This window comes from Ursus maritimus, unplaced genomic scaffold (genome assembly GCF_017311325.1).
Source record: "Ursus maritimus isolate PB19 unplaced genomic scaffold, ASM1731132v1 scaffold_23, whole genome shotgun sequence".
Taxonomy (NCBI): Eukaryota; Metazoa; Chordata; class Mammalia; order Carnivora; family Ursidae; genus Ursus; species Ursus maritimus.
This window is the reverse complement of record NW_024424786.1, coordinates 16,823,711-16,840,065: the sequence shown is the minus strand read 5'-3', so window position 1 is coordinate 16,840,065 and position 16,355 is coordinate 16,823,711. Positions and strand designations below refer to the sequence as shown.

At 40.3% G+C, this 16,355-nt stretch overlaps 1 protein-coding gene across 2 annotated transcripts in view; it reads left to right on the top strand.

The window, feature by feature from the left end:
- MPPED2 (metallophosphoesterase domain containing 2) overlaps positions 1 to 1,679 on the top strand; it is a 170,410-nt gene extending 168,731 nt beyond the window's left edge. For both annotated transcript variants that reach the window (XM_040638909.1, XM_040638910.1), the window contains exon 7: positions 167 to 1,679. In XM_040638909.1, the coding sequence (XP_040494843.1) occupies positions 167 to 285 (119 nt within the window). In that variant the 3' untranslated portion in view covers positions 286 to 1,679. The remainder of the gene's footprint in view (positions 1 to 166) is intronic.
- Positions 1,680 to 16,355: the final 14,676 nt, after the last annotated feature.

The following is a 16,355-nucleotide window of genomic DNA, read 5'->3' as shown; positions in this document are numbered from 1 at the left end:
TAATTGGAAGGCAGCTTCTGAAAGCTGTTATCATCTGGGGAGGCTTCAGTGAATCTCATCTCACTGCCCACTGGCAAAGGTTTCTTAGTTTTCCTTGCCTGACAGCTCACCACTGAGTCACTGTGATTGTATGTATTACAGTAAGCATGACACTCTGTCTCCACAGGTTACGGCATTATGACCGACGGTTATACAACGTACATCAATGCCTCAACGTGTACAGTCAGCTTTCAACCGACCAACCCTCCAATTATATTTGACCTTCCAAACCCACAGGGTTCCTGAAGCTCTAAAAGCCCCCATTGGAATGTGAGGGAAGGTCTATAAACTGCCATTTTTCTAATTATAAACTTACATTCTCTTACTTGTTTATTTCCAAATCCTGGGAGTTCTTTTTGTAAATTACTGGAACACAAATGACGCTAGACGTTGTGCTTCTTCTTTTTTTTTTTTTTTTTTTTAAATGGGGCGTCCATTCTAAATGAAAGGAGCATTGTGAATTTGTGAAATGACTTCCGTTTTCTCAAAGGCCACGCCATCGTAAATTGTTAGTATTCGCCAAAGGACAGCCAAGCTTTCTTTTTAAAAGGTGATGAAAGTCTTATTTTAATATGCTTTAAGCTGGAAGAAAAAGGAAAAAAAAAGAGAGAGAAACAGGTAGGTAGTGTTTTAAAAACCACCCAGATTTGCACAACTGTTTAAGAGTATTGTTTGAAGTATTTTATTTTTTGATGTTTTGTTGTTGTTGTTGTTGTTGTTTTCTTGGTAACGCTTCTTTTTTGCAGACATGGCCTGGATTTATAGCAATCTTTTCAGCAAAAGTAGGCGTGGAAAAGACTTCTCTTCACACTCTCACTATAAAGAAAGATGCGTCCAGGGAAGAAAATGACCCTCGTTTAAAGGATGGCTTAGCTAGTGAGATCCATATTGTGGTTATACAAGGTCTCATTGTTTGTTTGTTTCTTTTAAATTATTTTAGCTTTAAAAATATGGAAATGAAATCTGTCAAGAGCAGGTATTTCATGCAGTTAAAAAAAATTGAGCGTGCAGACTCCTTTTCAGTATGGGTTTATATATATAAATATTTTTTGTGTATTATGACTAAGTTAGGAGTTTAATATTGCCAAGGACAGTACAACTGCAAAGAGATGCTTTATAGCAGGGCATCAGAAGTCCGAAGGGGCTGACACATTTTCTCAGAACTCAAGGTCTCAAAGAGCTTGAGTTAAGTCTAGGTACAGTTACAGGTGTGTACAGACTTAAGTGGATGCAATGGAAGGTAACTCAAATAAGGCTTAGTCGTCCTTTATATTTAAATATCCTGAATTGTCTTCTTACTTCCTCTCCCTCCCCCCATTTTGCACTGTGTGTTGATGCAATCTTCGCTAGCACAAAATACTGTCGCTAATAGTCATTTCTGTTTTCCCATTGTAAATGCTGTTGAGGTTTATTCTATTTTATGTTATCTTGTTCATGAAATTTAGGAAAGCAGTTGTTTCTTTTAAATTTATTGTGATATTCTATATCTAGCGGCCTTTATATGCAAATAAAATTGCAAGATTTTTAAGTCTGTCCTGTTTGGAGGGTTGGCTGGTAGGAGAACGGTGGTTTAGTCCTGGGGAAGAGGGGGGTTTATTCATATGCAACATTAGTACTGCCTTCCAGGAGAATTAGAATAAGTGATTTTTTTTTCTGATTTTCAATAAATTTTTATTACCCACCATTCACAGGCTGGCAGGTAGATCGATAAGGCACTCAGTCTACTCTTTCCTTCCATCACACTGTCATCTATCTTGCCGTAGGTTTCAGAGGGTGAATATTTCGTCTTGGCCGTTGTAATTTCTATAGGAAGGGTCACCGCGCAGTGGAGGCCGGAGATGCTATTGTGGCTGTGTGCGTGGTGGTGAGAGGGTGAACTGGTGGGTAAGAGAGTAACCACTACTCTGTCTCATTTGTCCCCAGGAGCAGTTACTGTCATCCCCTCGCTGTTCTTTATTTATGTCCATCACTAAAATGTTATGGCAGCCAGGAGTCAACAGGCGGCAGTGGGGTGTGGTAAACTAAGTAATGTCTTTTTTATTTTCTCTGGAACAGCCGCTGAAGAAAAGCAGCACAATCTTGAATCTGCAGTGTAACCCAAAAGTCTACATTCCAGTGCCCATTGGATTATAGTCTGATAGATCTTCCTTTCCTCCTTCTGTTGTAGACTCGTTGGTGTAATTGATGAAAAGAATCCTTGATTTCAGTACCAGCTGAGTAGAGAGGATGTTTTAGGCCATAATTCCAGCTCAGACTCACGTGTAACCGTCTTAGTTGTTAATATTGATTAAGTGGCTGCCACCCAGAGTGTGGTGGACACTTCGGTCTGAGCTCACAGAGCAGATGCTTGACCTTCCCAAGCAGAGGTGGTCCGTGACCATAGTAGCCATGACGCACCAAAAGAGGTGCTGTGAGAAGTTAACAACCCTCCTCTGATCTGCCACATCAATAGAACAAGGTGTTGACTTCAGGGCTCTTCCTAGGGAGCTGGAGTGAGAGGTGACTGAATGGAAATTTCATCTGGAGCTAAGCTTAGACTTCTGGAAAAGCAGGCTTTCCAGAGACAGGTGGATGGTCATGATGACAAGTGTGCATGTACAGCTCTTGACAGCACGTCTGGACACAAACTAATTAAGCTAAGCACTTACTAAAATTGCTTTCCATTGTGAGGGGGCCGGAAGCACCCCAGCCTGCTAAATCTACAGGGTAGACTGGCTCATGGTCCAGGTTCACCATCCATGTGTCTGAATAGCCTCCAGGAGGGCCAGGATGACTGTCCAAAGGCCTGAAGCTTTCTCCACTGGGCCTTCTAACAAAGGAACATTTGAAATAGCTCTTACAAATTGGCACTTTCCGTCCTTTCATCACCAGGCACTCTGCTGAGCAGGTCTCATATTTTGCTTCTAATCCTCACAAAACCCTCGGAGAGGTCACAGAAGCCCCACTTTATAGATAGGAAACGAAGGCTCCAAAAGTTAAATAAATTTCCCTAGGAAAATGCAAGGTTCAAAACCAGGTCTGTCTGAATTCATAGCCCCTGCCCTTTTTATCACCTGGCCTCTGGACTAGAAAAGTTGGTGCTCTTCAAGAGCTGATAAAGAACTGATACGGGCCTGGGGGCATGTCTTATCACTTTATGGGGATGCTGTCAGAGCACCCTTCAGATTGGACCACTTCCTCTCTGCTTGAGACACCGCACCATAGTGGTATGAGCACAGAGCCTGGCGCCCGTGTGCCTGCCCACGTCCCGACTCCTCCTCGGACTGGCTCTGATGCCTTTGGCTGGGTACTTAGCATCGCTATAAAAGGGGGTTGATGATGATGAAGTGGCTGTAAGTTGTGATAGGGAGATCACTGCCTGGCATCCAGTTTGTTAAATAAGGTCCCCCAGGCTGCCGTGAAATTCTCCAGGCGGGACCTGTCTGTTTCCTCCTCACCCTCAAGAGCACCAGTGGCGTTATTTCTGAGAAAGCATATTGGTTTGCATTCCTTGGAAACTATAAGGAACCTCTTTCATAAGAATATGAAGAACCCCCAAGGGCATTTGTGAGAGGCACATAAGGGGGCCTGACTTTTCAGTGTGGGTATCATATTTTGCAAATCCCTTCTAATCTCAGGAGAGGAAGGGGTCTGTACTCTTCAGAGCTGCTTTAAATGGCGCCCGTGGATCTCAGTATCTCTCACTCCTTGGAGTCTTTACATTCCATGTCACCATCTCCTTCAAGCTCAATTAGTGCGTTTTTTCTCTACATTTTCTCCCAATCCCCTTTTGTCTTATAAAGATGTTGGGGGGTTGCTGAAATCCCCTTAAGAGGCAGGTCACTGTTATTCTGACAGGTGGCCAGCGTTAAGCCTGCCTTCATCTCCATCACTTGAGTAAATAAATACTGTGACCCAGGTCTTAAGTAGGGAGAACCAGAAGCTGGGAGGATTTGGGATTTGTCAATTGCAGATAAAATACTTGCCTGCCGTGCCCAGAATAATGTCCCCTCCCCCACCCCTCACCCAGCAAGGCTATGCTGCTCCGTCAGACTGAATATCTGTCTTTTATTTTGGTTTCTCAGTATCTTTTCATGCCCTGTCCCCACTTTCCCAAAAGTTTTAAGCACTTTTTAATTATGAAACCAAACTGAATTAAAGTCTACTTTGCTTTGAGAATTTGGCTATAAGCTGAGGCATTTGGAAACACTGCTGGGTATGGAGCAAGAGGCATTTGGATGCCGGGAGGGTTCCAGGACTGGACATTCTTAATAAGTGGTTTTATAGAAGGTTTTATAGAAGGTTCCAGGCCCCCTTCTGGATGTCAGCTTCTAAATGCAAAATGTTTTTTTTTTTCTCCTACTTTGTGATGAAGTAGCAAGATTGCTGCTTGTATGTCCACTTTCTTCCTGAAGTTTAGAGCTACCTTCCCTTCCTTTTCAAGATGTCGTCTCTACCTTTCTGCTTCTATCCTGCCTTTCCATGGGAGAGATAACCACATTGATTCAAAAGCCTCTCTGAGAAGCCTACCTCTTCCCTGGTGCCCATCATCGTAAAGTCAGCCTCTGCAACTCGAGAAGCTCAGAGAGGGCCGGTGGCGCCACCATGGTCACGCAGTAAATCAGAAGAGATAGCCCCGCACTGGCGTTCTGGCTCTTCACTTTGAGCATGAACTGCTTTTCCAATTTGACATTCAGCAATAATCAAGGATGGAGAGATCAGTTTGGCCAGGCGTCATGTGATTATATAGCAGAAAACAACCTGCCTATCTGTGGAGTATTATTATTAAACCCGATTATTTGAAAGAAACCTTAGTATCTCACCTCCAGGTGCTCCCATGAGGATTCACTTTCTTTCCTTTCAACCAGTCCACCTATAAAAACTCTGATGGGCCTCCTGTTCCTCCTCCCACAAGAGAGATGTTGCTCTTTGTCACGTGTTTTGACCTACATGTGTGTATGTCCGGCCTGGAAGACACTGGGTGTCAGGAAGAGCCCCTGATTTTGGAATCAGATGTGCCTGCTTTCAAATCCCAGCAATGCCGTTTACCCTCTGGGTAGCCTTGGGTGTGCAGCTTTACTTCTCTGAGGCTCAGGCTCCACACCTGCGTGATGGGCTCATTCCTACCCCAGGGTGGATTTATCAGCGTTGATAAGATGATATCACCAGGGTCGTAGGCCCAGGGAGCTGTCATTATACATGGGAGATTTTATTATGCTGCCCATCACAATTTCTTAAAAGAAAAAGGGGTTGGGGGAGGAGGGTATAAAAGGAAATATTTAGCTCATTTTTCCAGGTCATTCAGAGCCTTCACAAGAGAAAGTGAATTCCTTGAACTGGACTGAGTCAAGGTAATGGAACTACAAACCCACGCCATACATAAATTGAGCTCTTTAAATTCCTCTCTCTCTCTCTCTCTCTTTAAACTACAAGACAGAACACTTGGTGGTAGGTTCTTCTCAACTCCTCCTTGTTTCCTTCCTGAATTAGGGTTGTCTTACAAGACAAAAATCTTGAGGTAAAAGGCCTTTCATATCTGAGAGCATCTATATATGGGTAATGGTGAGAGAGAGAAATGCATTTCCATTAGGAAGCATGGCCACAGTGGTACTAAAAGCACGAATAGACTAAACACAGAGAGGCAGCGAGCCCGCACCCATCAATCAGCACTGATTTTTATGAAGCCACGGTTACCATGAGGTGCGTCCGAGTGCTCTCAAAGCCCGCTTACCAAGGGAAGGGGCCTGTAATTTCATAGCCCATTTCTGCCCCGACCTTAGTGGATGACCTTGAGAATAGGTTGAAATTTTCAATAGAAGCTTCTAAAATAGCAAATGACTTGGAACCCAAATGCTCCATGCTTGGGCTCACCAACATGCCTGGGCACACATTGGCTATAAGGCTCAGGTACGAACTGCTTAATGCTCCGAAGGGACTCCTATCTCCAGGAAGCCTTCCCTGAATCCCCCTACTCGTACCCAGAATACCTCCTCTGGGTACTGCCGTGTCCCCCAGAAGCACTGCCGCCTGCTCTGTGTTCTGACTCTTGCTGGTCTGCCCGTGAGCTCCCTGAGGTCAGCGACCAGGTCTCTGCTTCTGCATTCCCAGCATCTGGGTCTGAAGAAGTGTTGTTTTAATGAATGAATCTGTGTTGGGCAGACAATAGCCAGGTGTGTGAGAAAGGTAGGAGAAATTCATCACAGATGAAATCAGCAGTCATTTCCTGCACACTGCAGGCACAGTGCTGGACCAGTAAGCTTCGTTTGCAAGACTCAGTTCTCGTCACGAAAGGTCCTTATAATTTGGTGAAGGAAACAAGATATTGACACATGAAGGTAAATAGCAGTAAGATTCAAATGAAAACAATACATACATACCTAAACAAAAGAGCAATAAAAGAAAATCAGTGTCTGTGATAGGTTTGTCCACTTATGTGAGTGGCCATCGTTATGGGAAGTGCAGGCTGGGGATTTAAGTCTCAGACAGGCACTGGCAGCTAACCTAGGAAGGGGAGTCTGAGTGATAATGATAACGTCAATCCCATGCAGCTTCATTGCTGGAGGAGAAAAACCGGTCTGGCCAGTGGCAATTCCAAGTGTGTCACGTAGCTGGTTTGTTTTCTTAATTTACTCTATGAAGTGGTTTTCTCTAATGGCATGCCATTGACGAAGTGCTCCATAATATCTCCGTCCATCACCTCCAAATGCTTTTGCATGCGTCAGTTGTTGACTTGTTTTCTCCCGTTCAGCACATAAATGAGAGGAATGATTTATCCAAGGCCACCAGTTACTCTTATGTGGAATCTGAAATAGCTCTCTGGAGAAATACTGCCCTGAGCACATGTTTCTTTATGCTGTTCTCCACTTGTATCGGAGGTGACTTTGGCCTGGGCTGCACAGATATCTTTCTGACCAGGGTTTCCTGGGTTACTGATCCAGGTGTCCACTGTGGTCTGTGAGTCTCAGATATAAGAGCTTGGGCTCCTGTGGGTGTGACCACTAGGATTGCATTATGGGGTATGGAAGCCAGAGCTGTGGCCTTTGAAGCTGTGTGTGGGCTTTTGGACAAGCAGTGATTCTCCCATGAGCTCTCTTGAACTCACACTTACCAGGAAGAGAAAAGGTATTACATGCATGAGTACAGTTCCCTTCCTTCTTTCAATTTGTCCCACTTCCTTGAACTCCCCATGCTGGAGACATCTGGCCACTACCCCCTCAGTTTTGCATAGATTGGTAGATCAGAAATGCAAGATAGGAACATCAAGATAATTCTTAACCGCTGAAGTTTCCTTGAGAGAGGCAGAGTATAGCATTCTCGAAGTAAGATCTGGTACTGACTCAAACACAGGAAGGGGCCACCACAAAGTTTTTGTCTCATTAGATAATGGTGATAGTGTAGATAAACAGTTTGAAGCATCAGATAATACAGAGATCGTGAAATGTTAAACACAGTACTCCTCTATCTGTAGCATTCATAAATGGTGGTGAGATTTGAAATACCATGTTTATATTCTTAATTTTTTTCATAATAATATTTTTATTATATTATGTTATTCAGCATACAGTACATCCCTGGTTTTTGATGTAAAGTTCGATGATTCATTAGTTGCGTATAACACCCCATGCACCATGCAATACGTGCCCTCCTTACTACCCATCACCGGTCTATCCCATTCCCCCACCCCCTCCCCTCTGAAGCCCTCAGTTTGTTTCTCAGAGTCCATAGTCTCTCATGCTTCACTCCCCTTCTGATTACCCCCCCCCCTTCCTTTTTGCTTGCCTTATTTCACTTAGCATTATCTCTTCCAGTGCCGTCGTAGTGAAGAGAAGGGCCATATGCACCCCAATGTTCATAGCAGCATTGTCCACAATAGCTAAATCATGGAAGGAGCCGAGATGCCCTTCAACAGATGACTGGATTAAGAAGATGTGGTCTATATTCTTAATTCTTAACTCAAAAGTTCAAAAAAATGCAGCTTGGAGGGTTTCACATGAGAAATTTACAGAAATAAGAAAAATGATACTTATCACAATTCTGTTTCTGTGTTGGAAAGTGTGTGTGTGTGTGTGTATGCACATGTGTGTCTACTTCAACAATACTATGTCCAATGTATAACAAATTAACCCTTTTCCTTGACTGGCTATATTTCTGGTTACTAATGGAATTGAAATAAGATGTACAGAAGGATAAGAACTTCCTTACATTGTTTTCTAAAGGATTAAGTAACAAAATAAAAAATCTGGAGCTAATCATAGGACCGCTAGTAGCAGTGGGAGCAGTATGTCGGTTTCACATCTTGTGAATGGAATCTCTGTGTTCTGGAAAGATTCAGGAACTATAGCAGATGGGCATTTTATTTCTCCTGCATTTGCGTTTATTAGATCATCTTCGCAAGGAAGGGTGAAGTCTATGGATACAGCATCCAGAAGTTGCTATGAAATTATTTGAGTTTAGAGATTGTACAGAGAAATTCGCTCAATAAAATGCGAATTGGGGGGTGGGGGCATGGGAGGAGGAAGGAGAGAAAGCAAGAGTCTAGATCAAAACTCGAATGAACCTTTGATTTCCCAGGCTAAGAGGTGTGACTTGTGTATGTCTTTTGATCACTTTCTTTCTCTAAACTATGACTTGATATATTTATCTTCTCTGATGTTAGGACACCTTTGAACAAAGGAGGCAAGTGAGTTGCCTGGTTGTTTTATTCATATGAGGTCTGCTGGCTTTGTAGGGGCCCAGGAAATCTGGACCCCTCATCACAGTCTATATGTGATGGGTTTTTCTGACACAATCAACACAGTGGCACACGGAAACCTATTTTGTGAGGATGTCACTCTTACAGAAGACTTTTCCCAAGAAATAAATTATGTATCTCTGGTAAAGTGACAATATGCAGGCTATTCTGGCCATACTTGTGGATTCAGCAATATCCCACTTATTGATATGAATATTTATATATACCCATGCCAGTAGTGCTGTGGTTGTTGGTAGTGTTTGCAAGTGAAGAGCTTGGCTGGGATGCTGAGGACATCACCTACTGTTTTTAAAGCTCAGCATTCTCAAAGCTATTTAAAGAACCCCTTCATCACCACCACTTTGGACCAGTGTTAAAAGTAATTCAATGGAGGCAATCTCCTTTCATTACCACTACCCCCCCCCCAAGAATTACTGCTGACCTAGAGGCATTCTGGAGGGAGATATATGTTGGTCATTCTTGTTCTTTTTATATAGTTCCCTCTCATCTGAAAGTTTTGTGAAATTATAATTGTCATTCTCCAGTTGAATCTATGTACAGTTCTTTTAGTTTGTTACAAAATGTTTCTACTAGTCACCTGAAGTCAAAGAGATTCTGTTTTAGGCCTCATTCCTAGAATGAGGTTTGGAAGTGGGGTGCCACACCCAGTAGATATCTTTTCAGGTGTTTTTAGTGGCCAGTAATGTGGACCTGCGGGATATTAGATTGAGGTCAGGGAAACAAATCTGCACCTCTATATCCACACACCCAGTCACTAATATTTATTGTGTGGCCACTCTGCATCAGGCACTGTATTTAGCATAAGATTCAGTCCAGAGTTGGACTGAAACCAAACCCTTAACCACCTCGTCTAACCTGCACCAGAGCAAATGAGCCTTTTTCTTCAGTGACCTGTGTGAAAATCAGTGGTGCTACTCCATTTTCTCCATGGCTGTCCTGTAACTCACAGTCTCAGTTGTCTCTAGAAATTTTTGCAGACCACAGCTTATATTTCATAACTTTCATTTTTTGGCCATGACATGTGTAAACATGAAAATGTATCAGTAAATTCATTTAAGGAAGTTTGATGACAAATATGTTGTATTGGAAAAAGAAATGAATACAAAGTAATTGGCCCTTTGGACCATGTAGTTAGGAGAGCATGTCTATAAGCCAGAGAGGTCTGGCTAATGTTAAATTTCAGAAATTGAAGTTTTGGACCCTTTAAACTTTCAGTGTTTGGATGATGTGTCTTAAAACAGGCTAATGAATGCACTCTCTATTCTTCAAGGATTTAGAACTTCTCTGGCCAATATTAACATTGATATCAGCAAAGTCATATTGAAAGGGACACCCAAATAATGAAGAATGGACTCTCTCTCCCAGGTGCCAGGACCTTGACTACTTTAAAGCTTTGGGACAGTTCCTGAATTTTCCTACTGTTTTAGGGTGCTTCCTTTTTCTTCCAAGTAAGTCAGTCAAAAACTTTCTCTCCACAAATATGTCTAATTACAATGAAAGAATTAACTACAAACTCAAGACTTTAAGCATTTCTTCAGTACAGTGCTGAGTTTCAGGACTCTATTTGTGAGGCTGAGATAGATTCATTTCGTTCAGAAATTTTCTGTCTTTTTAAAAAGCAATAGGTTAGAGATTATGGCCATAATTAGATATCCACAATTTATAATCTTTAGCTGGTAGCTCAACCTTTTTTTTTTTTTTTTTTGAGACTCTACTGAGGTCTTCATTGCAAATGAAGCCTCTCTAATCTTCACCCATTGTCCATTTACACATGAGTAAATATGTTAAACTGTTCATAAAATGATAAAATAATTCTGAAGATAAATGCAAAATGACTTTTACAAAGACACGAAACAGTACATTACATTCTACTCTGAGTAATGTCTGCCAGCATTCCAGAGGCCAGAGATTTGATAAAACACCAATTTAAAGGATGGGGGGAAATGATTATGTAGTGAAGAATTCCAGTTCCTTGGGGTGGGAGTCTAATTCTAGAGGAAAGGCGAAACATACAATTTTTTCTTACCTTTGTAATTCGGCAATTCTTAAGCTAATAAATTAGAGTAAGTGGTTAGTGCGAGACATGGAGAAAATTGGATACAGCATGAAAAATTAACAACAGTGTTAATGAGAAAATGGCCTATAAGTCCTATGCTTGAATTTAGTATGCAGAGTGATTAGGTCTTCATAAAGTTGTTTATTATAAAAAAAGTATCTGATCTCTTTTTAATGTTTCCAGATCCTGCCAAGGTCAGAGAAGACAATCTTTGCTTTGTCACATTATGTTCTGGTGTACGGGTTGATAGTTTAATGAAATTGTTATAGAAGAGCCAGCAGCCAGTGTACATCGGACTTGTGTGTCACTGGGAGAGCATCTTTCACAAACAATTAGCTCTTTATAAGACATATGATAGTCCTCACATTTATCACATATGTCCCATGCCTTCTTAATAAAAACACCATTTGCGACCAACCAAATTAATCCTGGTCCAACTGAAGAGAAGGAAGTCAACCCCTTAGTTCTTTGTGGGAAGTTAACTCTTTCAAGTCTGATACATGCGGTTTTATGCTTTTTAGTTTGTAGAACTTTACCCATTGGTACTTCCGAAGAGCTATTTCTGATATTAAAAAAGTTTAATACCTCTCTCTTGTCCAAGTGATGTTTGATTCCCAGGAACCAAAATTCACTCCAGTTCACTTTGAAAAAAAAAGCACGGGGGGGAGGTGCCTGCAGTTTAAAGGGTACAGACATAATAAATAGAAGAAACAAGCCTAGGGAGGGAACAAGCCAAGAATCTCCAGGCACCTCAGTAGTAGTTGTTCATGGATCCTTTATCTGATGCTTAATAAAAAAAATACTATCTGATCAGCTTCTTTCTAGTCAATGAATTGCTACCCTAGGTCATGTGTATATCCTTGATACAATCAGCAGTAGCCAGGGGCACATAAGACCTAGAGTTACCCCTTTTGGCAAATGAGTGGAATAGGATGAGTTTAGGCCAGAGCAGTGTGTTAATGGGGACACGCATTCATTATTCTTATCCGAAGCCCCACACAATTTCAGCCCTAGCACCTTACATTGGTGTGACCATGGAGATTGGTTGAGAAGAATGTAAGTGAATTCAGGCAAATCTACCTCTGCTACTAGAGGGGAAGAAAGCTACAATTGTTGTGCTGATAGGAACCATAGTACCATTTTTACCTACAAGGATAATGACTCATTAGGAAATCCCCAGCCCAGTTTTCCTTGTTTCCTACAAATTGGAGAAATGGATTGGTGAAACTCAAGGAATGAATTATTCAAGCTAAGCCATGAAGCATCTCTTGCAAGATGTTTGGCCCTGCCCACAATAAAGACCCATAATAGATGGATTTTTAGTCACATGGTTAAGCTTTAGTTACATGGTTAAGGTATATGGTTGAAAAGATGAATCTGAGATGATAATGGTGGTGAATAGCTCACATTTTTAGTATCATGTTTGGAACATGGGATTTGGTATCAGACAGATTTGGTTCAGGACAGGATTCCATCGCTCACTAGCTGAGAGGTTTTGATCAAATTTCTTAATCTCTTTGAACCTCAGTTCCCTCATTATTAAAATGAGAGTGATGGGCACCTGGGTGGCCCCGTTGGTAAATCATCTGACTCTTGATCTCAGCTCAGGTCTTGATCTCAGGGTTGTGAGTTTGGGCCCTGTGTTGGGCTCCATGCTGGGCATGGAGCCTACTTAATAAATAAATAAAAATAAGATAGAATAAAATGAGAGTGATAACAGTACTGATCTCATAGGATTGTTGAGAGAAGTCTGTGAGAAAACGGATGCAAAGAGCTTAGCATGGTGCCTGGCACATATGTGCTACCATTATCAAATAGTTTATTAGACCTTTTATATATTCCAATGGTTGATTTGTGACTTACCTCCCTTGTACTTTTCTACACCCTTTAAATTCACTTTGCATGTGCATGTGTAACTATTTTAAATTAAAAAATAAGCAAATGAAAAAGAACATTCAACTAGTGATCAAGATGGAGTTCATTGTATTCTGGGCACTGAAATTGAAATGTTAACAAAGAAAGAATGGAAGCTGATCAGATGTAGGAAGCTGTGATTCTGAGTTTGCAAGTAAACCTGAGATTTCCTTCAATAAATTTGGTTTCCTCCTCTGTCTCCTTGTTTTGTTGAGCTGAAATATGGAATTAGAAGGCACATATTCAAGACCAGCCACTTGCGAGACAAATTTATAGCACCCATAAAATGTAGTTATGTACAAGCATAAGGAATAAGCAGTCTAGAGGATAAGAAATTTAATAAAAAATGCAGATACATACAGCCAGCTGCTAAAGGCTGGAATGGGAATATTCTCAGCAGTGGATATGTGCTGCCATTGAATGCTTAAATCAGTACAGGTGAGGCATTCAAAGGCTTCTAAGGGGTCAAGTTGCTGAAGGTATTTTGCAAGGTTATATTGTCTGTGAATGAATGATCTTGCTCCAGGGAGCCAGAGGACAGAGTACTCTCTTAGTCCCCAAGGAGTCTTATCTGTTGTGACTAGCAAAAACCCCAAGTAGGAAGATGGGTCAGAGATCTGAAATCCAAGCCTTGCTGGAATGCGTTGATCCTTAGAAGTAAGCGTCTCAGTATGATAAATACGAACTCCTCAAGCCCGTTAGGGAATGGAAATTTAAGAACCAGTTAGGTCAAAGATCAGGAAATTTATGACGATTATCTGCGGTTACAGTGTAGAGTGTTTGAGGATGGTTTAAGCCAAAGAGTCCAGTGCCTGTAAATCTTGAGAGTGATATTAATACCTCTGTGAGCATGTGTGTACAACGTTTCTGAAAAGATTAATTGCAAAGGCCAGTTCCCAGGAAAGACAAGCAGGTAATTGGCATTTAATTAATGAGAATAAGTTATATTAAATTAAAGACTTAGAATCCTTGATTATTTATCTTCCTGTAGCCAGTGTGACAATCTACTCTTAGATTATTAACTCAGCACTGTTTTTCAAGAGGCCAAGCTAAACCTTCTGTTCAGACTGTATAAATAAGAATATGTTTACATCTCAACCATGGGAACAAAATAACTTTTGGGAAATCACAGAGGGTTTTTTTAACCATAAATGATTTCTTTTGAAATTAAATCCAGCAGAGGATCCAGGGTATCCTCAGGCATATTTCATACCTCCAGAATTCAGAGGAGTTGACATGAACTATTGTGTAGTAGAAAGGTTGCAAGCATGAGGGTCAGTCTGACCTGGGGTTAAGTCCTGGCTGTGCCTCATATTAACTGCATAGCCTTGGGTATGTTATTAAAATTCTCTCAGGCTCAGTTCTCTTATCTTCAGAAATGGTAAAATAATACCCACCTGAAATACATTGTTCTAAAAATTAAATACAGTAAATTTCTATGGTCCACTGTCTGTCACATAGACAGTGCTCAATAAAAGATTTTTCTCTTTACTTTCTCCTCCTTTCATAGCACAAGATGGCAGCAGTTAGAAAATTATTCCATAACAAGTTAGAGAACTCATTCTCTTTGAATTTAACAACTGCTATAATGATACATTAATCATGAAAGTGTCGTTTTGGTGAAGGGATAGATATATATTTCAATGGAATAGAATAGAAAATTCAAAATAGAACCATACAGTATGACCAGTTTTTTTGTTTGTTTGTTTTTTTGTTTTTTTAAGGTGTAAAGGCAATTCAATGAAGAGACACAGGTCTTTTCAACAAATCGTGTTAGAACAATTAGACTTGCAAAATAAAGAAATGTGATAATGCAAAAATAAATAAACCTAGACCTAAACCTCATACCTTATACAAAAAATAACTCAAAATGAATCATTGATCTAATTGTAAAGTCCAAATCTATGAAAGTTTCAGAAGAAAACATAGGAGAAAATATTCATAACTTGGAATTAGGCATAATTCTTAGATATGACCCCAAAAGCACAATCTATAAAAGAAAAGAAAAAGATAAATTCTCCTTTATTAAAATAAAAACTTTTGCTCTATCAAAGACACTATTTAGAAAATGAAAAGACAAGTTACAGGTTGGGAGAAAATATGTGCAAATCACATTATGTCTTGTAAGCTAGAATATATTTTTAGAAGTCTTAAAATTCAATCACATTAAAAATGGTGAAAGACTTAAGTAGACACCTTACCAAAGAGGATATAGTGGATGGCGTGTAAACACAGGAAAAGATGTTCAACATCATTAGCCGTTAGGGAAATGGATACTACTACTTGCAAATTAAAACCACCACGTGTTAACAATGCATGCCTATCAAATGGCGAAAGAAAGAAAGAAAGAAAGAAAGAAAGAAAGAAAGAGAAAGAAAGAGAAAGAAAAGAAGAAGAAGAAAGGAAGGAGAAAGAAAGAAAAGAACGAAAGAAAGAAAGAAAGAAAGAAAGGGAAGGAAAGATAGAAAAGGAAGGAAAGAAGAAAAAAGAAAAAAGAAATCTGACCATCCCAAGTGTTGAGAATACAGAGCAACTAGAATTCTCATGCATTAAGGCTAGGAATACAAAATGGTACAGCAACCTGGAAAATGATTTGTTGTTTCTTATGAAACTAAATATACATTGATCATATGGCCTAGAAATTCCACTCCTGGGTTTTTACCCTTGAGCTCTGATTACTTAGGTTGACACATAAACCTGTACACAAATGTTTATCTCATCTCTTTTCATAATCACGTGAAACCGGAAACAACTCAAATGTCCTTCGGTTGGTGAATGCATAGACAAAACTGAAGTATAATCCATGCAGTGGAATACTACTTGGCAATGAAAAAGAACAAATGGTTAATACCCACAACAACTGGATGAATCTCAAGAACATTCTGCTGACTAAAAGAGGACAGTTTGAAAATGTTATATTCTGTATAATTCCATTTATATACTATAAAACTATAGTGATCAATGGTTGCCAGGGGTTAGGGTGAGGGGTAATATTTGACTTCAGTTGGGCAGCATGAGAAGTGTGGGGATGGGAGGAGATGAAGGAACCATTTTGTACCCTGATTGTGATGGTGGTAGTTGTCACACAAATCTGTACGTGTCTTAAAACTCAAAGAACCACATTCCACCACCCCCCAAAAAAGTCAAATTGACTATATATTAGTTTTTTGAATAGAATAAAATAAAAAGAAAGATGGAAAATGATTCCAGCAAGAAGTCATTTTGACTTGTGATAAATAAGACATTACATCCTAGAACTCTGGGACTCTGTGTAGGTATAATTTATTCATTTATTGGACAAATGTTTTTTGAGCACTTCCTATGTGTCCACATTATTTTAGGTGCAGGGGATGGAGTACTAATGGGAGCATCAATCGCCATAAATAATAACTATATAGTATGTCAGATACTATGGGAAAGGAAGTATGAAATTGGGGAAGGTAGTGTTGCCATTTTACATAGGGAGGTTGTGGAGAGCAATTGAACCATAGACACAAAGAAAGAGAAGAAGTGATTAATGCAAATATCTTGGGATGAATGTTGTAGGCAAAAGAGGCAATCTTAGGTGGAACTCCTCCAATACAGTATACAAGACTGGTCAGAATAGAACCGCTC